This window comes from Mesoplodon densirostris, chromosome 8 (assembly GCF_025265405.1).
Source record: "Mesoplodon densirostris isolate mMesDen1 chromosome 8, mMesDen1 primary haplotype, whole genome shotgun sequence".
NCBI lineage: Eukaryota > Metazoa > Chordata > Mammalia > Artiodactyla > Ziphiidae > Mesoplodon > Mesoplodon densirostris.
Genome location: NC_082668.1, coordinates 21,859,438 through 21,886,548, shown reverse-complemented (window position 1 = coordinate 21,886,548; position 27,111 = coordinate 21,859,438). Strand labels below are relative to the sequence as shown.

The following is a 27,111-nucleotide window of genomic DNA, read 5'->3' as shown; positions in this document are numbered from 1 at the left end:
TTATTTCCCAGCTTGGCAGTACAGAAAGAAAAACTAGAATAGAAACTTCTCAACAATACTCACCCTCCCACATGTAATGCATGCAAATGTTTTCCTATCCTATTCTCGTCTATTTCACGGTAGGACACTGCGTGGAGAAAGGAAATGCTGGTTGCAACTCAATCATGCAACTGACTTCAGGACCCACAAATGAGGAGCGGCCTGAAATCTGTACAGGACTTCACAAGCAGCAAGGGGATGGGGGCTGAGCGGCAAGTCCTCATTTTCACTGCACACGATGTTAGCAAAGACGAAAGCGGAAACATATAGGCGAGGAGTGGGGACTCCAGAGTGCCTAATGTGCAGAGGAATCTAGGGAGGAAAGCTTTCTGAAAGGCCACATGTTTTTCGAATTAGATCACCAAGGACCTTCCAAGGAACATTTTCAATAGGTGGTGGAGGTGGAAACCGGGATGCACAACTGGAGTGGGCGTGAGGAGATGAAAGAGGAAGTGCTGCCCCTTTAAGGGATATCAAAGACCTGAACACGCCTGTATCCGGAGGAGAGGGAGCCAGCGGAGAGCATGTGAGGCAAAGAGCCTGGCGGTGGTGTGTGTGGGCGCAGGGGGAGGGTGGTGGCAATGGATGAAGTGAAGTCCCAGCGGAGGTGGAGGATGCTGGGGCAAAGAGCACTGGTGTGGTCACTTTGGGAAGGAGGCAGATAGGAGGGAAGGGGAGAGCCTAAGTCAAGACAGACATTTGCAGAAGTGAAGAGGGAGCGACGGCCGGCGGGAGGGGAGAGATGATGGCACGTGAATGGCTGACCCCAATTTTCTCAGTAAAGTAGGAGGCAAGGTCATCTGCTGGAAGGAGGTTGGCAGCTTGATGAGAATGGGAAATGTTGGAAACAGATGCTAGAAAGCATCCACAAGCAAGGAAATGAAAGAAATTCTGAAGAGTTGGAGGACCCGTTTAGATGACTCAGTCTGTGAAACCTGGGATTTGCTGGTTTCGCGACCTCGGTTCTCTCCTATCAGATACTTTCAGAGCAGGGCCTCCTGCTTCTCCCCAAGGGTGCACACTGGGCTCCATCACCCTGAGGGCAAGAGAAACATTGTTGATGCCCTGCTAAAAGGCCAAAGAACACAAACCATTTTGCCCCCAATTTTTAAAAACAATTTTGCCTCTAGACTTTCCAAAATAAGCTCCTTCTTTTAGATTTCTGATTCCACTTCCAATAAATCTCTTGACATCACAGCCTAGCCCATCTGGACCAATCAATCAGCCCTTATCATCAGGCAGAACTTTTCTCTCCTTCCCCTCCCTGGGATTTGCAGCCCTGTGTGCACACTGGAATCACCTGGGGAGAGTTAAAAATACTGATATCTGGGGCTTCCCTGGTGGCCCCGTGGTTGAGAGTCCACCTGCCGATGCAGGGGACACGGGTTCGTGCCCCGGTCCGGGAAGATCCCACATGCCGCGGAGTGGCTGGGCCCGTGAGCCATGGCCGCTGAGCCTGCGCGTCTGGAGCCTGTGCTCCGCAACGGGAGAGGCCACAACAGTGAGAGGCCCGCGAACCGCAAAAAAAAAAAAAAAAAAAAAAAGAAAAAGAAAAGAAAAAGGAGGGTCTCAGAGACCATGACTCCTTGACTCTAAGCAGCCTGGCAAACAGCTAATGGCTGCTTTTTCCTAGAGTGTGAAAACAATCACCCATCAGCCAATCAATCAACAAGTGCTACCCAACTTATGGCAGGTAGGCACTGAGTACCAGAGTTATTGTCCTGGGGTGTATTAGTATACAGTGTAGTTAGCTGGAACATTCTTATAGGGTGATCGACTGTCCAGGTTGGTTTGGGACCGTCCAAGTTTTAGCACTGTTAAGTTCCACATCTTGGGAAACTTATCAATCCCCAGGGAAACTGGAATGATTGCCCACCCTATGTTAAGTAACATTGAGTAACATTTAGAACCCCTGAAAACTATTGTCTAATTGTTTGCTGGATGTCCCTCAATTCTGGCCTGTCTGATGTCTACAGGTTTCTGCCTCTGATATCGAGAAGGTAAGTCCTGGAGGGCAAAGACATTGTCTGACTCTCACTGACAAATTCCCAGGGCTGGGAAAAGGATGGACTCACTGTAGGTGCTCAATGTTTTGAAGGAGTAACTGGGAGGGTGACCTGCCAGCTACTGAGATGGCTAAAAATGATAAGGTTCATAAGTCTCCCCTCCCCCACTGTATTAGTCTACTCAGGCTGCTATAACAAAATATCATAGGCTTAAACAGCAGACATTTACTGCTCACAGTTCTGAGAGCTAGAAGTCCAAGATCAGGATGGTTAGGTTTTGATCAGAGCTCACTTCCTAGCTTGCAGATGTCACTTTCTCATTGTATTGTTACATGGCAGAGAGAGAGCCAGCAAGTTCTCTGATATCTCTTCCTACAAGGACACTAATCCCACATTGAGCCACCCCCCCCCCACCTCTTGACCTCAGCTAAATTTAACTACTTCACAAAAGCCCCATCCCCCAATACCATCACGATGGGGGATAGGGCTTCAACATAAGAATTTGGGGGAAAACCATTCAGTTCATATCACCCACTTTAGCAGAAAGGGAGAAATGTTGGTCAGAAAAAAAAGAGATTCTTTTCTTGAGTGAATCCGTGAAAGTATTCAAATACCTAGTTGGCCTGGGTTGCATTAGTTACATTACCTTTTTGAGCCCCTACAACTGCCAGGCATGGTGGATGATACAAATGTGAACGGGACACATGGGACAAGCTCCTTTGAGCTTGCCTTTGACTGGAGAGAAGGAAATGCAGGAAATGGCGGGAGGGGAGGGCAGGCAGTCTGTGGTGAGTAAATGCTATGGGGGCACAGCCAGAAAGAGATGAGGTATAGGATGGAGGAGGTGACGTATGAGGTAGGGCTTGGAGGAGGTTAGGGTTTGGGCTGATAAAGGAAGAGGGAAAGGATGTCCCAGGCGAAAGAAAGCCTTTGAATGGAAATCAAAAGTCAGAGAGCCATGGGGTGTATTGGGGGAATGGTAGGCAGTGGGGATTGGCTGGAGCATCTGATGGGAAGTAGAGGCCATGAGGCTGGAGACTGGATGGAAAGTCAAGTCCAAATCCGAGGAGTCCTTGGTTGTTACTGTACTGAGGGCATTTAACTTTTCTTTTTTTTCTCATGACAATAAAAAGCAGGAGAATGAACTGCTCAGAAGTCCTTATTAGGTAGAGTCAGGGGGTAGCCTGGATGTTTCCCCAGCTTCCTGACTGATAGGAGTAGATATAGGGAGGCAGCAAGCTGGACATGCTCAGGGGCCTCTGGTCCTCAGCCTCCTGTCTCCTGACACTCCTCACAAGTCCTCCTTTCACGTGTCAAACCACCGCACTATGCCACACCCCCTCACCTTGGCAGGTGCCTGGTGCCCCTTTGCCACAGGTCTCTGGTGAACTCCTGCCCGTCCTCTTAGCAGCAGCTGGAGGTTCTTGTCTATGAAGCTGCCCACCTCTGACTCCCTCAGAGCTGGCCCTTCCCTCTTTTCTGCACATGTTGTAACTAGACCATCTCTCCATTGTGATTTTCACAACAATTTGCTCATATACTTACTTCTCTCCTGTTTGACTGAAAGGCCACTGAGAGAAGGAACCACATTTATTTATCTGTATTCATAGGGCTGGCACCATGCTTGGCACATCATAGGTGCTTGAAAAATAGCTGCTGAATTGAATTATGTTTAATTAAAAAGTAGAAAGAGCCCTGGACTTGGAGTCAGGAGCCCACAGTCCAAACCCAGCCCTACAAACCAACAAAGGTACCTGCCTTTTCTGAGTCTGTCTCCTCAACCATAAGGGGAGTAAGGAATGCTACTTTCTATTTCATAATTTTATCCTGAAAGACTCTATTATATTCCTGGAGCGTGATAGCTGTACTTCTGGCCATCACACTTACCTCACCCAGAGCTACTTGTTCAGAGCCTGGTGAGATCATAGAGGGGCAATATGAAAAGATCGGATGTTGCTACTGCTGCTGGGGGTCCCGCTGCCTGCCCGACATCACCAAGTGCGAGGGAAAGGATGTTCTGTGCATGTATGAAGCAGAAATGCAGTGGAGAAGGGACTAGAAAGATGATCAAGAAATTGTTAACATTATCCAGGAGGGGGTGGATGCTTGTCAGTAGAGGAGAGGCAAGAGGTACAAACAGGATTGTGCCAGGAAGTCAGAGCAGCTGCCCAGGTGGCCAAGGAGCACCAGGACAGCCATCATGACTTGCGGGCCATGATTCCGCTAGACTTCCTCTCTAGACTGTGAGCTCCATGAGAGTTGAGGCCTTGTCTGTTTTGTTCATGGCTATGTTACCCACACCTTGCCCGGTGTCTGTGCATCTGACAGTAACACTGACGCATCACTTACTCTCTTTGGGCTTCGATATCTTTATCTCGTAAAAGAAGGAAGGTCCCTTTCTCAGTGTACTATTCTATACTGTTAACATTTTCTAGCCTGAAGGTAGGTAGTAATAATGCTGATGGCAATTTTGGAATGATCCTTTCCAAAGGGATCAAAAGGCAAACATAATACGTTGGTGCTGCGTCTACCAGAGCTCCACAGGGATGAGCAAGCACAGAGGAATGGGAGAACTGGGAAAGCTGAAGGTCTGGGAAGATTATGGGAGCTGTGCCGTGTTGATAACATTTTCTTTCAGCTCTGGCCAGACAGTGACCTCCAGGTGAGGGACCTGAAATGAAAGTGTGCCTGGGTCTTAAATGAGATGTTGTTTGCCACGCACGTTGGGGAGACCCTGCCAGGTTTAGAGCTCCTGCACCTCTGCACTCTCCTTTGTCACCCTCTTGCACCCCTACCCCCGGCAACCTGAGGTGGTTGTTACCAAGGTGATCACCCACGACGGAGGGACCCCTGTGTCCTCGCTCCTTAACTGGGCTCAGCAAGGCAGCCTCTTGGCGGAAGCAGGACTGGGTTAAGCCGGGGCCTGCACAGGTGAAGCCCCAAATTGAGTGAGGCTCACAGCTGCTGTAGCTGATGCCCTAGGGTGGCAGATACAACTCTACAGACCAGAGTCCAGAGAAAGGAAGATGAGGGAATGCTTGTGTATTGAAGCAAACTGGGCTTTTGGAAAAGCTTCTTCTGCCTGGAATGCCCTTCCACTCTCTCACCTGGGTCAACTTCAGGGCCCCCATAGCTATCTCCTCTTGTGAGAAGCCCTCCCTGATCCTCAAGTCTGTGCACCCAGAGCACTTTGCACAATTCTTAGTCCTTTGCATCCTGCATTATAATGGCCCTATCTGAAGTTACAAGACAGCAAAGCTCCTAGGAGACAGGAGCTGTGGTCTAGCTCAACTCTGCTGAGGATTCTGTGGATAGCCAGAATCCTCAGCACAGTTCTGGCAGAAAGCAGCTGCTCAATAAATATGTGTTGAATGAATGAACTGGAAATTTTACACCACTCTTGTGGGAGAAAGATAGAACAAGTTGATATCACAGTTTCAATAAAATCCACCTACTGATTTTTACAAGATATCCTGTGGTCTGTGAAGCTAAAAAGACATTCCTTTGCCTTCTTTTTTTTTATTTATTTATTTTTTGGCTACGTTGTGGCACATGGGATCTTTTGTTGCAGCCCACGGGCTCCTCGTTGCGGTGTGCAGGTTTCTCTCTAGCTGCGGCACCTGGGCTTCTCTCTAGTTGTGGCACGTGGGCTCAGTTGCCCCGCAGTATGTGGGATCTTAGTTCCCTGACCAGGGATCGAACCGGCGTTCCCTGAATTGCAAGGCGGATTCTTAATCACTGGACCACCAGGGAAGTCCCTCCTTCGCCTTCTGTAACAGAACCTAACTTTAAGCAACAATACTTCAACATAAAGGGAATTTGGGGTGGTGTTCAAATACACTGCAAAGTGGACTTATGTTTTATAAAGATTGTCAGCAAGAAAAGTTGAAATGTAAATTATAGGGTTATCCCCAAATTCACTGGAAAATTAAATTAACCACAAATGTGTCCCATTCCTCCCCATTTTCCCTCCCTAATCTCTTTCATTCTCCAAACATCCTGATAAATTACCACTTCACTACAATATGTTCATCTATTAGGAAGTGAATGAATGAATATTTCTGTAGCTGGTAAAAGGGTGGAGAAGGAAATGTCTTCCTCCTGTGAGAGGCAAATGTGTTCCTCCTGGTATTTCCCATCTTAGCATTTTGCCTTCCATCCACTTCTGTAGAACCTGGTTTCTTACCTCTAAAAATTAGGAAAATAAAGTTTGCTCTTTCCTCCCTACCAAAGGAATATGATCCAGTGCCTCTGCATGCATTGGAGGGTAAGGAAGCTCTTGGACCCACAAGTGAAGCTTTCAGATACAAACTCAATTCAATCAACCAAGAGAGTTTTTGTGGAGTTACTATTACCAGGTAGGTGGCCCCCAAGAACAGTCAGACCACTAGGCTGCAATTACAGAAAGTCCATTAGGACCAAACCCAGAAAGGCTGGCATTGAGCAGAATAGCTTCTAGAGAGGAGCTAATGCACCCCTCCCCCGTCTGCACGGAGCCCACAGTTTAATCCACCCAGCTCTCTGAGGAGAGCGATTCTGGGTCTTACAGCAGAGAAGGGTGATTTGAAAAGCAGTGAAAGGCAGAAAGGATTAGGCTGAGTGGAAAATGTTCCTGATGGGGAGAGTGAGGGTAGATCTCGGATAGCCTTACCTTACACGCACTTCCACCTGGAGAATTCCCCCTACTCATCCCTATGTGGCCATTTAAGGATTAGCTTCTCTGGCGATCCTTCTCTAGCTTTCCCAGACATTACTAGTCACTCCTCCTGTGAGGTCCTTCAGCACAATGAATGCAACCTTGGTCCAAGGCACTCATCATAATGTCATCTTACGGTTGCTTCTTAGCATGTCGGGTTCTTGCACTGACTCTGAGCTCCCCATCTTATCTCCACATTCCCAGGGCCTGGCACTGGGTGTGTTCACTCCATGTCTGTTGAGTGAATGGTCACACTGATCCTTTTGCTGCCACCAAACCAGGTGGACCAGAAAAGAAATGGACAACAGGACAATTTCATCTTTAAATCATGACCTTTGGGGACGGAACATCCCTTAAGAGGTCATCAAATTCATTCCCCTCATTGAGCAAGACTGATGAAGGGCCCACTGGGGTGCACTCTGGTCCTGTCTTTGGCTCTGGTTCTCAGCCTCATTGTGCCCCAAGCTATTTTGTCCACCCTCAGCTAGCTCCACCTCCCCTTTTGTAAAACCTGTTGAATAACTGTCTTTTCATAAAATTTAATTAACCAGACAATAGGCCATACCTTTCTATTACAAAAAATTTCAAACAGACATAAAAATAGAGAGAATATTAGAAGAAAGCATGTACCCAATCACCCAACTTCAGCATCTATCAACTCATGACCAGTCTTGTTTCACCTCTAGTCACTGGATTATTATGAAGCAAATTCCAGCCATCATGTCAAATAAACACTTTTTTTAAACTTGAATTGCATTCGTAGAAATGATGAAAATTTATTTAAATCATGAGGAACCTCTCTCTATGTGTTTTGGGAGGGAGGAGGCATAGAACTTTTGAAATCATATCACATACATCTCCAAAAACCTCAAACTGATTTTTTTTTCAGACAAACAGTGGACGTCAGAAGTAAGAAACAAGCAATTATTGTATAGAATGTCAGTACTGACTTTGCAAGGACCAGACCCCGTGTGCTCTCTCTGGAACAAAGACGACCAAAAGGCAGAAGCAGCCTAATGGACCAACCCCCTCAAGCACCTTTTTCTTCTGTGTTAAATAGTTGTAGTCCACGTGCAGACACATACCCACTGGCTCGCTCTCACCCACAGACACACACACACAACAGGAGTGGACATCTCTTCACTCCCACTCACACCTGCAGCTGTCTGGTTTGGGCAGTTGCTTTCTGAACACATTGGAGAACTCAGAGCCTCAGCACTAGAAAGCTTTCTTTCTAAAGTAGCACACTGCTTCAAGGAGGCTTAAGTCTGTGGCTCCTTGAGGGATCGCCACAGGATGAATCAAATATACAGCCCACACTCACTCAGTATGCCAAAATGCTCCTTTTGGGATGTCAGGTTAAGCAGTGTTAAAGAACACTGCATAATGGCCAATGCTATTTATGCTGATGATTATGAACTCTGTTTATATGCTTAAGATCCCGTCCTGGGAAAACATTCCTGCCCACTCAATACTCTTCACTGCTCAGGTGTCATCCTGTCAATCTCAGAGCACTTAGCACACAGTACTTATACCTGGGGAAATGTGTGAGGAATATTTATCATCCTCTTCAGACAGAGGGGTAAAGAGAGACCAGCAAGAGAATGAATGTTTATCTGGAGTCCCCTTCATGTACTATGGTAGGCGTTGTCTCCTCAAATTCTCACAATAATTCTATGATGCATTTCCTTTATTGGCTCCATGTTGCAGAAAGAAGACATTGAAGCTCAGGGGATTGAATTGATTTGCCCAAAGTTGCTTTTAGCTGCTAAGTGCTAGAGCCTGGATTCTAACCCAATTTTGCTAACCACCAAACCCATGCTCTTTTTTCTATACTTTTTTCTTTTTTCTGTACTCTTGTTTTTCCAACTTTTCCAAGTATGAGAAACTACCCCCCCCATTTAAATTATTTTTAGTTTTTAACTTTTCATTTTGAAATAATTTAAGATTCATTTAAAAAAACTTATAAACAGGGCTTCCCTAGTGGCGCAGTGGTTGAGAGTCTGCTTGCCGATGCAGGGGACACGGGTTCGTGCCCCCGGTCCAGGAAGATCCCATAGGCCGTGGAGCAGCTGGGCCCATGAGCCATGGCCACTGAGGCTGCGCGTCCGGAGCCTGTGCTCCACAACGGGAGAGGCCACAACAGTGAGGGGCCGGCGTACCGCAAAAAAAAACCCAACAAAACATAAACAGAGCTTCCCATAAACCCTTCACCTTACTTTTCCAAAGGTTAACATCTTATAGAACCATAATACAATGACCAAAACAAGGAACTTAGCATTGATACAATACTATTAAGTAATCTATGCACCTTATTTGAATGTCACCAACTGTCTCACTAATGCCCTTTCTCTGGTCCAGAAGCCAATCCAAATCACGCATTGTATTTAGTTATCATATCTCTTTGGACTCCTCCAATCTAGGACAGTTCCCCCTTCATTCCTCATCTTTCATGACCTTGACATTTTGGCTGGTTGTTTTGTAGAACGTCCCTTAATTTGGATCCCTTTTAATGCTAAGAGTTTCACAAACTCTCAAATGACTATAGTTGTACTTTGAGTATCTGCTCATTGAAAATATATTTATTGACAAGAAGCTGCCCTAAAGTGAAGGATGCTTTTGATTTTGCTCATCACGATGGCTTCCACATACATTTGAAAAATTGTATGTATATCTGTGAGATAATTTTTATTTACTATACTGGCAATGCTTAGGCATATTTAGTTTCATCTACCCCTGTGATATTTGGAAGCTCCTCCTGAGGTCAGCAGCCCACAATCATACACACATCAAGGCAGAGGTTCTCAAAGAAAGTTTGGAGAAGACCATTGAGAGTTGGTAGATCAGATAACATCAAGAGCTAACGTTCACTGCATCTTTGAGAATTTATTGTGTTTGTACTCTATTCTTTGCCAAGAGTTTTGCATGCATTATATCACTTGAGCCTCACAATAGTACCTCTAAGACAAGTACTATTATTAGCATTCCCATTCTACAGTGGAAGAAATTAAGATTTTGAGTCTGTAAGTGACTTGCCCAAGGTCACACATCTACTGCACAGCAACACTGGGATTTGAACACAATTCTGCTTGGCTCTGAAAGCCCCATATTCTTATCCACCACTCTAATTTTCTCCAAAAACATCTCTGATTTTTTGCTTCCATTGTTCCTATGTCTGGAAAAGCCTTCATTTCCTATTTTCCAAATTCTTTCCCTGGTTCAGTCTTTAAGGCCTAGTGCTAAGGGCGTTCTTCTAGGGAGATTTCTTCTGGTGGAAAGAGAAACTGGATTTATACAAACCCCAGGTACTGCTCCTCCACCTGATAAGGCATAAAAGAGGACAACAGAATTAGAAGGGGCTTGGATATGCCTGAGTACAACCTCTTCCTTATATCATAACAATAACTACTACTATTTATGGCATGCTTACTGTGGGTCAGCAGTGTTCTAAATGTTTGGCATGTGTTATCTCATTGAAATCCCACAGCAGCCCTAAGAGGGAGGTACTAATACTGTGGAGGGGGAGACTTCTAGAGCTCACCCACATCTGGATTTCCTCTCTTTCCAGGTACCTAGGAGGATGACACTCCCCACCCCTGCTACCGTTAGGCAGAGCCATGTTTCTAGATCCAGCCAAGTTGTAGGCAAGTGTGATGCGCCATTCCAGAGCTGAAGCACTTCATTGTTGGTATTCAGTGAGCTGTGAGGAAGCGAGCTGTGCACCATCTGTTGCCTTACTCTGGGACTCTGGGGCTTCCCCAGAGAGGCCCCTGATTGGACTTTGACTTTTTATGTCTAGAATACCCTCTAGACATAATTCAGGAGTGGGAATTGATGGTTGTATTCGTCAGGGAAATTAACATTAGCCTGTCAGTGTCTTAACAAAATCAAAGTCTGCATCTCTCCGTCATGTCACAGTCCCACGGTGGTTAGACTTTTCCATCTTGTGGCTGCCCCATGTGAAACTTGTAGCTCTCAGATCACAGAGGCAGGGATGGAGAGGGATGCAAGAGGCATCCCTTCCTGCCTCTGCCCTAAGTGACACATGTCCCTTCCTTCTTAGTCACATGGTCCTGTGCCCACCCAACTACCGCCCTCTTCTCTACCAGTGCCCACACCTCTGTTTCTTATATGTCTGGGAACCTCAGGTCTGGTGGAAGCATTTCTCCTTCCTATTTGGCTTCCTCCTCAAACTGTTGCCTAATAAACAATATTACTGTGAAGTAGTCACCTACTTCAGAATTGTCAAAGCTAATGGTTAGAAATGAAGATTCCAGGGCACCAGCTCTGCATTTTCCCCCTCCTGATGCACTTCTTGGTGCCCACAGATGTCTCAGAACTATTGTAATGTGTGCAGCCCAGGTCAGTGTTATCCAAACTTCAGGCACTTACACTGTTCGACATATTCATACTATTGTTTTCTTCATACATAACATTTTTCTGTAAATGTCTCGTATTTTTACTTCAGTAAATTTATTTCTAAAGGAGACTTTTATCACTACCATAAGTGAAAAACCAGTATCATTAACCATAAAAAGAAGAGACAAGTTGCGATACTACAATAGAATATTATTCAGCACTAAAAAGGAATGTGCTATCAAACCATGAAAAGATGTAACCGTAAATGCATACCACTAAATGAAAGAAGCCAATCTAGAAAGGCTACATACTGCATGATTTCAACGATATGACATTCTGGAAAAGGCCAGACTATGTTGCAGGAGTTCAGGGGTGGGGGCAGAGGGATGAATGGGTGGAGCACAGGGGATTTTTCAGGCAGTGAAACTATTCTGTATGATACTATAATGGTAGATATATGTCATCATGCTTTGGTCAACGCCCTTAGAATGTACAACACCAAGAGTGAACTGCAATGCAAATTATGGACTTTAGGTAATAACAATGTGTCAGCGTTGGTTCATCAATTGGAAAAAAAGCACCACTCTGATGCAGGATGTTGATGGTGGGGGAAGTAGGGAGGAGGGGTGAGAGTGAGTATATGGGAACTCACTCAGTGTTTCTGTGAACATTAAATTGCTTTAAAAAATAAAGTCTGTTAATAAAAAAGAATAGACACAAACAAATGCAAGCAAAACAAGATTAACAGATTCTAGCTAGATATTGCTGTATGTCCAAAGGCTCTGAGCCTGATGCCTTCTCTCTTTGTTTGCAGAGGAGATTGACAAGTGTTAGAAGGGTGTTAAAGACATATTATCTCTTCAATGAGATTTTCTCCTGGACATAATCATAAGGCATGAGAGCAAAATGAGAAGAGAACAACATTCTCACTTGAGGATCTATGTTATTTAACATCGTGTCTGTCTGGGGTATCCATCCTATCCCAGCTTTCAGAAACACTAGTCTAGGCATGACCCTGGATACAAACACCTCGCTGTCACATGTTGAGCAGGTTTTTCCGCCGCCACTTCCTCAACATGCTCCTCCGTGTGCATGGTCTGCTCCTGGCCTCTGGGGACTCAGAGTCCAGAAAAGTGTCTTTCTGCACAGTTCCTGCCAAGCAGAGAGTGTTGCTTAACAAAGATCTGTCAGGGACATGGTGGTGATGGAGATGGTAAAGACAGATATGTTAGGAGTGAGGGACCCAGGCAGGAGAGGACAGAGGTCCAGCAGAGTCAGGCAATGAAAGACAGAAAGTCAGCCAAACAGAGACACTGGATCTAAACGTGCATCCCTGATGGTCAAGCACAAGACAGCGGGCGTTTACTGTGGTCAAAGCACAGCCTTAATCAGAGTATCTGATTTTTTAAGGTTGTAGTGAGAGTGTGTGGTAGAAAAGGCAGCAGTGTAATCTGGGGGCCCCACTCCAGATCTCTGAGCTACACGAACAGAATGGGGTAAATATTGTTCCCATTTAATGAACAGCTGCTGTGTGCCTAGAACTTTAATCCTGCCCACTCCTTATGACAAGTGTTCAAGCTCAGTATTTTATTCCTGTTTTATAAACAACGAAATCTAGGTACAAGGAGCTTAAATACGTCACACAAGATCACCCAGCTGGGAAGGGCCCAAATTGAGATTTACATCCATGTCTTTCTGACTTGAAATCCCATGTTCTCCACATCCTTCTGAAATTGTACAAGAAAATATCTGCTCCTGGTCAAGTGGTCGCAAGTCAGGTTAATGACCACTATGATCACTAGAACGAGAATCATTGCTATTTGTCATTATAGAATCAGAAAAGGAGGTTGGATGGGGTGAAAGGTATCTCAAGGGATTGTCCATATCCCCCTTGCTTGGCATTTTAATTTATATAGACACATACATACACATATTGCCCATGTACACACAGCAAATATGCCTTCTACTACGTGTACACTAGGAACCAAAGATAACTCTATCGGTCTGGAATGAACATGTACCAGGATGGAGGGAAAAGGATCAACAAATACTGAATCCCTACTGTATGCAGAGCCCTATGCTAGCCACCAGGGTGGTTTCAAGAGGCTTCTTCTGGAGAAATTGATGTTGATTCTCTTCAACCACATCCAGAGTAACCTTTCCATAAAGAAGGAAACTAATTTGATCTGTTTTCCTCAACACCTCTGAGCACAGTCCCTGGAGATATTCTCATCAGAGCAATGAGAATTGCTCTGGGTGCAAGACTGGGGCTTGTGTGTCCCCTTTGTGGGCGGGGATCACAGAGTTGGACAGAGCTTCTATTCGCAGATCCCCTTCTTTGCGGACAGTTTGCATCTACCTAGAACTCAAATTATAACTTATTCAATTTCACCTATTTTGTCATGCGTTGGTCATTCCCATGTGCGTCCCATTTTTACTTTTAACATACACAGAGGGAGGTATCAACTGTGTACTATATGTAATACTCACAGAGTCTAAGTGACTCTATCTTACATATGATACTTCTTGAGAGGGGGATGGTATACAGTTCAGCCCGCACAGTATTCACTTGCCAGCTCCTTCACATCCGGGCTCACTTCCAACTTGGCTCCCTTCTCATCAAACAAGAAGCAGCTAGCTCATTCTCACACTCCTTTGAGTATCCCCTCCCCGTCAAACCTACCCTCCTCTCCTAACTCACAAACCACAACTGGGCTTCTCCAACGTACCAGCTGGAAAAAAGAGCAGAGAGAGAGAGAGAGAGAGAGAGAGAGAGAGATTGATTGCCAGTATCTCTCCTTTCTTCTTCCAGGCTCTTTTGAAATGCATATTTCACTCCTGCTCTACTGGCTTTATTAAGTAATTCTCTGTATGGGGGCCTCAGCTAGAAGCCACACCCAGTAAATTAGCCAACCACCACAAACAGATGCAGTCTGGCAAGTGAAGAAGGATTACTCCAAAGTGAACACCGTGCAGAGGATCTACAGACAGTTGAGGTGAGAATCACTCCACCACTGCCAAGACACCAGGTGTCTCCCCTCCTCCAGTCCCTAATTCTGTGAATGACAGACAGCTTCACTCAACACTTTATTCACATGTATGCACGTGCATGTGTGTGCATATAAAGAATAGATAGCTAAATATGGAAAATAGCCAGGGACCTAATGGTGAGGTTTGAACATCCTTACATCATCTCCCAATAAAGTATTAGAGCACTGGTGAGAACCCTAAGGAAGTGGTCCTTGGACCTTCCAGTTTAAATAGGACCAGGACTGGCAGATGTAGCAACTGAAAAACTACAGTGGGAAAAAAAAATCTCAGATGGGAAAATGAAAATAGCTCACTCATGACTTTGGGGAAGGTGTGGCAAGTGTGCTTCCCCTTTCCTGGGATGGTTTTGCATCCTAGGTCCATGATGGGATCTGTTCCCTGCCATTCATGAAATGCTTGCTCTCCTATTGTACGTGCATAGTGTAAATTCAGGATTGCAGCAATCACGTGCTTGCCAACAACTTAGGATTTCTATAAACACAGGACAGAGAATATTCTTTGTGATCTTTGCTGAAGATGCATTTTTCCATGCCATGTATTACATACACGGGAAATAGATATTCTGGGACTAGATGACCCCTTGAATTGGAAGGGATGGAGACCCATCTCTTTGTGCTTAGATTAAAAATCTCTCTGGACCCCAAGAAATCTCATAACGAACCCCAAGTCTCAAGCTCAAAAGGGGTCTTGAGGGTCACTAGTTCCAGTTGCCCACTTGAGCCCTCTTTCTAAGGCAGCCTATACTACCTTGGGACAGCTTTGATAGAAGGTTCTTTCTGATATCAAAACCCAAGTTGGCTTCCCTGGAGATTCCATCACTGGCCAAGGCACTGCCCTTTGTGATTCCACAGAACAGGTCTGCCCTCATGCACACAACACACAGTCAGCATTTGATGCTAGTGAATATTCTTCTCCCTTGCAGTCTCTTCTCCCCAGTTTCCCTACCTGTGGGGCTGCCCACTGGATGAGCTCTAAAGGCTCATTCATTCAACAAATAACTATAGAGCGTGAAACAAGTGCCAGGAACTGGATTGATGAGCAAACACAACCAAGTCATTGCTTCCAGGGATCTTAGAGTCCCTTTGCAGTACCTCCCTTAGACCCAGGCAAGAGGGCCCCTTGCTATAGAAGGCTCCACTCTGGCCCTTCTTCAGCTGCATGCTTCCCATAGGGTGAGGCGCCTACAGGGTCAAGGACCCACATCTTCCTTCTAGAACATGCTTCAGTTACCTGGAACCCTGGAATGCCTGCCTATTCAGCCATGAGCCTGCTCCCAAAACCTTCATGGTTCTCTTTCTTCAGAATCAAAGGGAGAGGGGCAAGGGGAAGCTCTTTGGAGTTGGTATAGATAGAGCCTCGACAAGCCAGTGGGTGTGCCCACACATGTATGTCCAAGGCTTATTATGGTGCAGGATGGAGCCAGCAGTGGAAAGAGAATCAAATCAGAGTGGCCTGTTGACCAAGGGCCAGATATCCCCATTTGGCTAGTACAGAATTCAGAGGACTCTAACAGTTTTAAATTCAAATCTGTCTTCCAGGTTGTTTTGAAGGTATATTTGTCAGGATAGAAGCATAAAATGCACTTTGTTTAACAGTTTGTTAGCTGGATTTATTACTTTTAAATATCTTGGTCTATGATATTTGAGCCTCCATCCATACTCTTGCCCTGGGGTCCATAAATGTTAGGGATGGGTCTATTCTTTGTGGATACAGATATTAGTTAATTAATCACAGAAAGAAATGTAAAATTGAACCATATTTCTAAGAAAAATAATATACCATTTGAGTCTCTCCTAAAATGCTCTGCTTGATCTCCATTGCCAGGGTTCTCCTTGCATCTTGGGGTCTCCAGGTTCCCTTGAGCCCTGCAAAGCCCTTCTCTTATTTTCTGAGATCCCAAAACACTGACTAAAATATTCCACACTACTCTTGCACCTTCTGAACTCAGAGCTTCAGGGAAATGAACCCTAGGAAGAATAAGGGAGGTAGACCAAGATTGTTCATCTCTTCCAGACTCATTTCCTGCTTTTCATTAGGTCCAGAACAGATGCCCCATCACCACACTGCCATGGTAGATTCCATCTTTGTACCCACTCCAGGGGCTCCACAGCTGACCCAGCCTGGGAGGTGGTTTCACCTCTTTGTTAAGGTATCCGTGTGTCTCACATCTCTTCCGCTTCCAGCTGTCTAAACTCAGCCTAAATCTATTTCTTCTCACTTGGTCTGCAGCAGCAGGAGAGAAACCTTCTCTGACTAATTGGGGAATAGGTAGCAAATTCATCCACTTGCCTCTCTGAATAGGCACCCCCCACACTAGCCGCTTTTAAGCATGCATCGCTTTCTCGTCCCCGATATTACTGTAATTCACCTGCGACTCACTGTCTGTGTGTCCTTGATCTCTCTAAGCCTCTGTGATGTCTGGGTTAGATTGTGAAACTCCCTGAGGGGGCAGGGCCACATCTGCCCTGTGTCTCCAGACCCTGCTCAGCAGAGCAGCCCACATAGGTAGGCACTTAATATAGACCTTTGATGATGGAAAAAGAAGAACAGCACTCTGTCTAGAGCATTGTGAGGGGCCAAGAAGCAATCTACTACCGCAGACAGACCACGTCACAGCAGCCCTCCTGCCAGACTGGGAGCTGGGGCACACTTTTTCCTTTTAAACAAGGTGTGTGGGAGGGGCACTGTCTCTTGCCTCTGAAATAACAACAACAACAAACACTGTGACCGCAGGGCTCTAATTGTGTTGACTGATCTGATGCTCAGAGTAACCTTATGAATTTGGGGACTATCATTATTATCCCAGTTTTCAAATGAGAAACCTGAGGCACAGAGAAGTTGTGTAAATTGTTCAGGCCTCAAACTGGGGCCATCTGGCTTCAGAGACCTCAGCTTGCCCACCACGGCACATGGTCCCTTGACATGAACTAGCGGAGCTTCAAGCAGAAATGGAGAGTGAAGAGTTGCCGACCAGGCTCTTGTCCCACACTCTCGCAGATCCTTGATCGACTGACCCCTGTCCCATCTGAGTGACTGGCTGAGGGGAGGAGAGTGGTTACTCAGTCAGCTGTCCAGCATGGAGCCACATTGGCCCTCAAAGCACTTGTTCACACCCCATCCCTCTCCCTCCTCCTATCTTTTCTATTTCTCAAACATGCTAAGCCTGTTCACACTTGGGTCTCCTCCACCTGGAAAACTCTTCCTCTAGACCTGTGTATGCATCGTTGGGTTGTTCTCATCACTTAGGTGTCAGCTCAGATGGTACATTCTTAGGGAGGCTGTTCCTGATCACTCTGTGGAATGTCGCTCCCAAGCCCTCCCTTTCATTCTTGTCTATCTCATTTTCCTGCTTTGCCTTCATCACAGCACTCAACGCCATCTGAAATCACTTTATTTATCTACTAGTTTACTTGTTTATTTCTGCATCTTCACTAGAACTTTAGGTTCAGGAGAGCAGAGACCTCATCTGTTTTGTTCACTCCTGGATACTCAGGGTCTGAAACAACATATGGCATGCTGTAGGTACCCAACAAACATTTGCTAAATAAATGCATGTGTGAATGAATAAGGAGTAAGTCCTTTATAGATATGTGCACATATGGAACTAGCTGGATCCTTCAGTTTCCTGCCCCTCACCACATACATTTCAAGCCATTGGCAGGAAGAGACCAAATTTTCAGTTTTGGCAGTCTTTTAGCCCCTGGAGCAGTGGCAAAAGACTGGGGAGCTGTTCAGTTCCTTTGTCTGGGCAGAGAAAAGACCAAGACATTCAGCTACTGAGACTGCAGACTGTCTACACTCCATTCAGGGCCACGTGTGGACAATTGCTGAACAGCTCCCTCCTTGAACAGAAAACAAAATACTGAAATCTCAGCTTTTCACTTTCTGTGTCTGACTGTCTCTCTCCCTCTCTTCCTTCTCTAGAGAGTTTTCCCCACCTTCTCCTCTTTGTCTCCCTTCCTCATTGAAATCCTGTGAAGAAACACAAGCAAAAAGTGGGAAAACGTGTTCACATCTAACACATGTTACCCTTATTACTAATAACACAATCCCATTAAAATCTCCTGGCTGCTGCGCAAAGAAAGCAAACCCCCAAAGTATAATAATCACATGCAGGGAGTGCCTGATTTGATCCAGTCTTAGTATCAACATGACCCCCTATCCCTCCCACATAATAACAGAGCCCATTCCTTTATTGGTGTTGGCTTTTTTTTTTATTCCATGCTTTATTTATGACACATTGTAAAAATAACAAACAAGAAAGAAAAGCTCCTAACCTCCAACCAGACCCTGTATCACGTGAGGGTTTTTCACAATATTCCTAATAATCCTTTTTTTTTCCTTTTATTTAGCAAAATACTGCTTTTCCATGAGCAAAATACATGCCATTATACATTAAACACTTTCAAGTCATTTTCAGGCTCATTATCTTCCGGATCGTCTCAACACATTTTTAAGCAAATGAGGGGAATAGAAAAAGGTTCCTCTAAATCACAGAAGTTGGAAAAGGGGCTCAAGGGTATAAAGAAATCTGAAGATGTTCACACAACAGGTAAATATCATCCAGAACAGGCTCCAAGTCCTGCTGTATTCTAGAGACAAGGGTGTTCTTGCCAGAAGCCACACTCCCAGTGGCCCCTGTGACATGCAGACCTGAACCAGGGCACATGGAAGAAGAAAGAAATAGCTTAAGAAGTTAGGAAGCTAAATAAATCCTTTTTTTTTTTTTTTTTTTTTTTTTTTTTGAGAAGATGGGGCTTCTGATTGGGGCAGATGCTGACCGGGAGCATCCTAAAGTGAAGCACAATTCTTGTTCTCAGCCCCGCCCCTCCGCCTTGTGTCGGTGCTGGAGGGCCAGCACTGGAACAGGGGCACAGAGCAGGCACCCTGGGCCTTCTTGCCTAACAAGAGTCCTTGGCTCTGGGCTGCAGTCCAACTGGGACTTCAGGCGATCCTAGTCACAAGAAGGAGGAACCCAGCCCTCAGCCTCTCAGAGACATTTATTCACACTGAGATCAATACCACCTCCTCTCATAATGCCCAGGCCATGGCCCCAGTCATCATCTGTCCCTGAAGTGCCCTGCCCATTCTGGGCAAAGACAAAATGAATGAAAATGTCAGTGAAGCCTGACTCTCACAGAGAAAGCCTTCAACAAGAACCAGAGCCACTCAGGAGCACCAGCATGGCATCCTGCTACACCATCACTTGTATCCAAGGAGCACCGAGAAGTCTTACCCCACTTCCCGGGAAACCAGTGAAGAAGTGGCTGATGTGACCACATAACCCTGCCCAGGGTGCAACTGAGTGTTCTTTCACCAGCATCACTAACTAGATCAGATTTTCAGGTGAACCGTTCTGATCTGGGATTCTGTGGAAAGTGTTGCCACAATTCATGATTCTAGAAGAATGTGCACATACTATCCAGCACTGCAGAAACTAGATCGAAAGTGGAGCTAGAGGGGGTGGGGTGAGTATGCCTGTGAAATCTGAATGAATGTGGTTGGGAGAACCCTTGGCCTTGGGAAGACTCTGGTCCATAAGGTACTAAGCATCTCCTATCCTGGATGGGGAGAGTTTAAGGGACTTTCTAAGTTTGTGTGCTTCAGGGCTGAGAAGGGAAATAGTTATGACAAGACTCCCTACTTCCTTCTCCATATTCCTTACACTCACTCTCACCCTGCTTACCTACCTGCTTTCAACCTAGAAGAACTTGAGTCTGCCAAGAAGTGTCATAACAAACTGTATAGTCTTCACGAACTTACAATCCCTGTCCATTTCCTCCTAGGGGACTGCTGAGGATGTCAATATAATATGGGAAGGGTTAGTATCAAAGTGAAGGAACAGGCATAGGCTTGCTGAGGACAAGATCTCCACACACTATCAGAGAGGGAAGAAGTCTGAATCTGGAACTGAAGATAGGCTGGGGAAATGTCACTAACAACAAATCAGATACAAGGATATCTCAGCAACAAGCATGAATGTACCACCAAGTTTCTTCATTCCACCCCTTCCAACTTCTGAATCTTCTTCTCTGAGGATGCTTATGGAATTTTTGGATGGAATTGAACATATTCCAATTGAGCATTGGAAGGAAAATGCAAAAATGGGGTAAAACTGAGCCACCAAACAGGCTCCGCCAGGCACCAGACACCTCTTGGGCAAACTTAACCACATGAGACATCATTGAGGATCCCTTAAAACTTACAGTCCTCACACTAGAAACAGCACAGTGGTTCCCCAGGGCAAGTAGGCGAGTAGCAACCTGCAAGACCTGGAGATCCCAGAAGGAAGCAGGAAAAGGGAAAAAGGGTCTCACCTGTTCCGGCCCCTGGAAGCAGATGCGGCAGAGCGGGGTTCTCATGCCACTGTCCAGGCTGCTGCCCAGTGAGTAGCGATCCTCAGCCTTCCCCTTACAGAAGTCATCTGAAGAGGCACTGCTGAGCAGCAAGGCAGGTGGCTCTGCGGCTGGGCCACCCCAGTCATCTTCCACTGAAGGTGGCAGAGGTGGCAGGGGAGGGGTCTCCCTGCCCACGCCTTCTCGAGGCCCCCTCCAGCCTGCCCGCCCCCCGGCACCCAGAGCCGGAAGGGTGTTGTTGGCTGCCACGCCGGGGGGCTGGGGTTCGCCGTGCATGGGCAGGGGCGCTGGAGGGGGGCGCCGCAGGAGGAGAACCTTCAGGTCATTGAAGAGCATGCGGCAGCGGCACTTGAGGAGACCCTGGTGGCGCAGCATCTGGGGGGCTGGGGAGCACAATCCACAGCGGTACCAGGCACAGCAGTACCACCACCACCACCAGGGCAGCCCGCTCTGGGGCATCAGCATGTGCCCGGTGGAAGCAGAGAGACCGGTAGGGGCAGGCGGAGTCTTTGCAGAGGATGGGATCGTTTGAGGGGGTCCACAGTGTATCTGTGTGATGGGGGGAGGCTTCGTTCGCACTGGCTCCTGTTACCTCCCTTCCAAGTAGCAAATAAATTGCCCGCGGGACTGACGACTGCGAGCCACTGCTTCTGAACTCTACCTAGAAAGCCCAACAACAGCAAAAGTTTTCTGGCCCCTCCACCTCTACCCCAACCTTAAGCTTTGCTCAGTGTCTCCTTTTTGCTTTTGACCTGGTGGCACTGGTAGGGGCAGGGGGGTAGAAAAAAAAATGTTGAGGATGGGTTGTCAGGGCCTTGAGATCAAGGTCTAATTGTTAGAAAGTTCCCCAGGAGAGGCTTATTGGGTTTTTCTCAAATGCCTAGGCAGTGGGAAATCTTTTCTTTCATATAAAAAGGTGGGGAAGCTTATCAATAAAATTTGGAGTGGACTGAGCTGGGCTTAGGGCAAGCTAGCTCACTGAAGAATTGAAAACTGAATGTGCTAGAGAGAAAAGATAGTTTTCCTCAGGTAACGGGAGGTTGGTGGTGAGGGGGTGAGGGAGGTAAGGTGGGGAAGAGAGGAGGTTGGGAGAACTTTTAATTCTCCTGGGCAGAAAACTGGGGCAATTAACCCCCAGAAGCACCAGAGTTACTTTTGAGAGAGCAGCGGGTGGGGGTAGGGAAGGGATTCAGGTGCAACCGGGCAAGGGGCTTGTGCTTTGCCTTTACAGCCAAAGGGCTGCACAGAAGAGGGGAAAGCCAATTAGGAGAAAAGAGGTGGGAAAATCAGGGACTGGAGGGTGGGGGGCGGGGGGGAAAGAAAGGGAAAAACCGAAAAGACCGTTTAACCCTTGCAGAGCCACCTCCTTCCTGAGCTTTAAGATCCTGGCTAGAAGAAGGGTGTGTGCTTGGGGGGTGGGAGGCAGAGAGCGGAGTCGAGATACGGGGTAGAGAACAGGGGCTTGTGGGAGGGGACTAGAGGAAGGAGTAGTTACATGGTCTCAGCACCCCCGCCCGCCCCTGCGGCAGTCTGTAAATCCTCGGCCCCCTTCCCTTGGCTCCATCAAATGTCCCTTTGGGCGAGGGGCAAGGGCCGGGATAAGGGCAGGTCCGGGCGGGTGGGTGGCCTCGCCTTCTCCTCGGGGGCCTCCTCGGGGCCGCTGTCGCCCTCCTTCTCTGGCTCCGGGTCCGCCCGAGGCCGCCGATGCTCCTGCGGCGGCGACCGCTTGTCGGCGTGGGGGTGTCTCCGGGGCGGGGGCTGCTCCGGCTCGTCCTCTGGCTGCCGCTCGCCGTCCGACGCGGCCAAGACTCCCGGCCTCATGATCCTCCTCCGCCTCCTCCCCTTTCCCGGGGGGCCGGCCCTGAGCCCCCGCGCCCGGGCAGCGCTGCCATGCAGCCGGAGGCGAGGCAGGCGTAGGGGCGGGGGCGGCTCAGGAGTCAGCAGTAGGGGGAAGAGAAGACGAAATCACACTAGTGGAATAAGCATAATTCGCTTCTCAAATAATCAGAACGGAGCGCTGCTGGGTGGGCGGGGGCGGAGGAGGGCGGCTGTCGGGTCTTCAGGGCGGCTCTGCCTCCGCGGCCCCTTCCCAGGGCGGCCTCGGTCGGCTCTCTCCCCCCCGCCCCGCCCTCCTCTCCGCCGCCTCTGGCTGGCTGGGCTCGCTGTTGCTACCTCTCTTCCTAGAAGCAGCGAGGTGAGGCTTGTTGGCGGTGCCCGCTGAGGGTGGGGAGGGGGAACCGAAGCGGCGTGGCCGAGGCGGGAGGCAGCCAGCACTTGGCTCCGGCTTGGTCCTCGCGAGCCCCCCAAACCATATATAAATAGATCTCTTATAAAAGGCGAGAGGAAGCAAATCAGATTCCAGGCTGCTGCCAGGTGTTGTCTTCCGCCGTTGCTCAGCACCCGCCCGCCGCGACTGCGGCCCCCCTCCCCCCGGCTTAGTTCCCAAAGGGGTGGTGCTGGAAGGGAGGTGGCAGGCGGTGGGCTGACCGTCCGAGGTCTGGAAACAGGGTTCCTGGAGCAGAGAAGGCTCTCAGCTACCTCCGCCGCCGCCGCCGCCGCCGCCGTGCATTCAGCACCCCCGGGCGAGTGGACAGCTCCCACCCAGACCCCGAGCGTCACGCGAGTGGGGGCCTGACGCAGACGCCGGGGAGGGATTGAGGGAAAGAGGCGAGAGGGAGAGGACGAGAGAGGAGGAGGGAAAAACTGTTCGAGGCAAGGAGATGAGGAGGGGCCAAGCGAAAGGGAAGGAAGGAGAAGGAGGGATTTAGGAAGGAAGGGAGGAGGGAGCAAAGTGGTGGAAGAGCGAGAAAGGCAAGCGGGGTAGAGAGGAGCGTTCGTGGACGAACTCGTGCATTTCCCCCCGCTGGAGAGTCTCCGTGTGGACGGGACCGCTGTAGAATTTCTTCCCTCTGTACACTTCCACGGCCCCCCTCAACGCACATACACAGAGACGTCTACGTCTCAATCAGAGTCTGTTTCCCTGCTCCTATAAACACTTTAAGCAGATATCAGTCTGCGAGCTTTGAAAGAGATACATTTTTGTGACTCTTGCACTGATGCTGGAACTTGATGGAGACGAAGTCCCTCATGACTAGGAAGAGAATATTTTCTTCATGAGAAGAAAATATTTCTAACAGGGAGAGGGATGCTAACACATTTTTGCCAGTTTCTTCTAGAATTTAAGTTCCAAAGGACGGGAATTTTTTTGGGGGGGTCTATTTAAATCTTATGTGCCTAGGTCAGAGATAGCATGTGGCAGGTACTTAATACATATTTTTTGATTGGATTATGATCACCATCACCAAAGTCATCATTACTCCAAGCCATAGACCTCTTTCAATTGTAGTCATAAGAATCCAGAGCGGGGGCCTCCCTGGTGGCGCAAGTGGTTGAGAGTCCGCCTGCCGATGCAGGGGATACGGGTTCGTGCCCCGGTCTGGGAGGATCCCATATGCCGCGGAGCGGCTGGGCCCGTGAGCCATGGCCGCTGAGCCTGCGCGTCCGGAGCCTGCGCGTCCGGAGCCTGTGCTCCGCAACGGGGGAGGCCACAACAGTGAGAGGCCTGCATACCACAAAAAAAAAAAAAAAAAAAAAAAAAGAATCCAGAGCAATATTACAGGCTCATCTTAGCCAATATCTCCAACCTCCCCTCTATTTGAGACTTTCACTGAGCCACTGATAAGAGGTAATTTGAAATGGATGTTAATTTCCTCTCTTATTTCTACTTCTGACTCATGTCAGCCTACTCCATGCTTCTCAGTGAGTTGCTAGTGAATAGAAAAGTGTCCCTAAATGTGAAGAAAAAGAAAATTTAAAGTGGTCTGTACAAATATTCAGTACTTGCAGCTGTAGACCTTCGTCATTTAAAACTTAGGATTTCTTTCTTGCCTTTCCTCATAACTGCTCCCCCAACCCCCCCACACACACACCTCCAAGGTCATAGACTTGGATAAGCTATCCCAGTGAGGCATCTACACTCCTTTAAAAATGTTGGAGCCATAGACAGAGGAGCAGGCAAAAATCTCTGCTCCAAAATATCTTTGACATGGAGTTCAGCCCTATGTATCATAAGAACACTACCCCTTTGCTGCCATCTCCTTCAATGATTCGTTCCTACAAGATCTAAGGAGTAAGGACTTAAGTGTGGGTCTTGGTTAACCCAGGGTGGTTGCTTGTTTGAATCATGCCTCAGCACCCACCATGGATGCTGACACCTGGCCCAAGGTGAGTGGTTGGAAAAGGATGGCAATGCTGCTAATAACTACAAAATAATATGTATTTTATTGAAATGAGTATGACCTCTGTGCTGCAAAACATTTTTCTTTGCTTAAAAAAAGTCCATCTGCTCTCAAAGAAAATTCTCTGTGCTCCACATAACCCTGTGCTTGCCGAGGGAATTGTGTGAATTACACTCTATAATAATGATCTCATCATATATTCATCTCCCTTTACATGACTCAGAGCTCCTTGAAGGCAAGAATCAGTATTTATATTTGAATCATCAGCACATAATATAGCGCCTTAAGTCTGGTGGATGATCAAGAAAATGAACACTGAATGAATGAATGGCCTTTTTATTTCAATGAAGCTACTGTATTTCTCCTCTTCGTCTTAGACACACACGTGTGAATGCTCTCATACATGACTGAATATCTGCTTTACCTAAAATTGAGTTTCAGGGTTTTATGCCAATAAAATACTAGTTCCAAGTGTGTCATGCAAGTAAATTGGGGCAGGAGATAGAAAAGCCATATGAAGCTTGTATTCAGAGTCACTGAAAGGGGTGATATCCATAAGAAGACTATTTTTTTCCAACCCTTCCACTGAGAGCAAAAAGATTTCTAGAAATAGAAAGTTGCTAAGGATGGGAAGCAACAACAGGACTGTCTTCAAAAAACCTGGAAAGCTTGAAATTTCTGTTTTGAATATAATGTAAATCTTGAAAAGCGCCTCACTGAGTTGGATTCTTCTTATCCTGACGATAAAACAGTTGTTGGGAGCCCCCAAGAATAAAAGTCAGAGATCAATGGGTCTCCATTTAAGCATTCAAAAAATATTTATTAAACCCCAATCATAGGCAAGGAGTTGTATTGGAAGATGTGGGGAACACAAAACCGAATTGGTTGGAATTGCATCCTGTAGGGTCTAGTACTATAAATATGTACACAATCATAATATAAGTTATAAAATAATAAATGCTACAAAGGTAGTAAAAGTTTTGGCGTGTTTAGAATAAGGAGGTAATTAATGCTTACACCTTGGCAGCAATTAGGAAAGGTGGGAGGAGGTGGAGATGCCAGAGCTCCAGGAAAGCCTTTTTAAAGAAGTGACATTTGGGACTTCCCGGGTGGCACAGTGGTTAAGAGTCTGCCTGCCAGCCAATGCAGGGGACACGGGTTTGATCTCTGGTCCGGGAAGATCCCACATGCCGCAGAGCAACTAAGCCCGTCCGCCACAACTACTGAGCCTGCGCTCTAGAGCCCGCGAGCCACAACTACTGAGCCTGTGCGCCACAACTACTGAAGCCCTCGCGCCTAGAGCCGGTGCTCCACAACAAGAGAAGCCACCACAATGAGAAGCCCGCGCACCGCAACGAAGAGTAGCCCCAGCTCACCGCAACTAGAGAAAGCCTGCGCTCAGCAGCAAAGACCCAACGCAGCCAAAAAATAAAATAAAATAAAAAGAAGTGACATTTGAACTGAGTTAATATGTAGCGTTCAGAGGAGGGAAGTATATTTCTGGCAATGGGAATGCTGAATACTTTAGTTCTTCCATTTGTCTGGAGTGGAAGGTGCTTGAAGGTAAGTAGCTGGAAGTAAGATCAGAAAGGTAGGCTGAAACCAGATTACAGAAGGCGCTGAACTACTCTGGGAGAAGATTGATTTATTGACCAGGTACTTGTTTTAATGGTTTTAAAGATTTGGAGCTGAAGGTGAATGGCAGAAATAAACTTTATCTCTGAGCAGGTTAATTAACTGGATGGGATTTCACTGCTAACAGGTGAGAAGCAATCAATATTTTTCATTTCACGCCAGAAAGTTCTCAGCTCCTTAACAGATTTATTCTTTTAAATGAGGTTGTTTTCAGATATATTTCATTACATACAGAGATGCTGGGGTCATATGAATTAGAAGAGTAGAAGAATCAGAGGCTCCAAGGAATAGTCTTCAGGAAGAAATATTAGGAGATGCGGAGTTTCAGAAAAGACTTATTATGGAGGCCATTGCACTTGTTTCACCAACCAGAGGAGCCCTAAACGGATCTCATCTAGTAGCTGTTGTTTCTTTTCCTAGACAGAGAGTACTCAGGGTAGAAAGCATTTTACAGAGGCTGGGGGAAAAAGAGAAGTCCAGAAAGATTTGGTGACTCTGTGCCTAAGATTCCATTGCAAAGTAATCATCAGACAAGGGCTAGAACTTATATATCTTCTAATCCTCAATACAGTTTGCTTTCCACTAATTCACAGTTGACTCTCTTTAAGCATATAGTTCCTCAAGAATACTTGCAGAATTACTGTTGTCATGCAGATTACTAATAGCTACCATATACTGAGCCACACACCTTTTGCATACGTACTTATTAAAAATAACAATTCTTTTGTGCC

General features: G+C 46.8%; 1 protein-coding gene across 1 annotated transcript in view; it reads right to left on the bottom strand.

The window, feature by feature from the left end:
* Positions 1 to 20,972, bottom strand: part of MARCHF4 (membrane associated ring-CH-type finger 4) — a 99,241-nt gene extending 78,269 nt beyond the window's left edge. Inside the window, exon 1 of the mRNA XM_060107123.1 lies at positions 20,469 to 20,972. Within this exon, the coding sequence (XP_059963106.1) occupies positions 20,469 to 20,972 (504 nt within the window). The remainder of the gene's footprint in view (positions 1 to 20,468) is intronic.
* Positions 20,973 to 27,111: the final 6,139 nt, after the last annotated feature.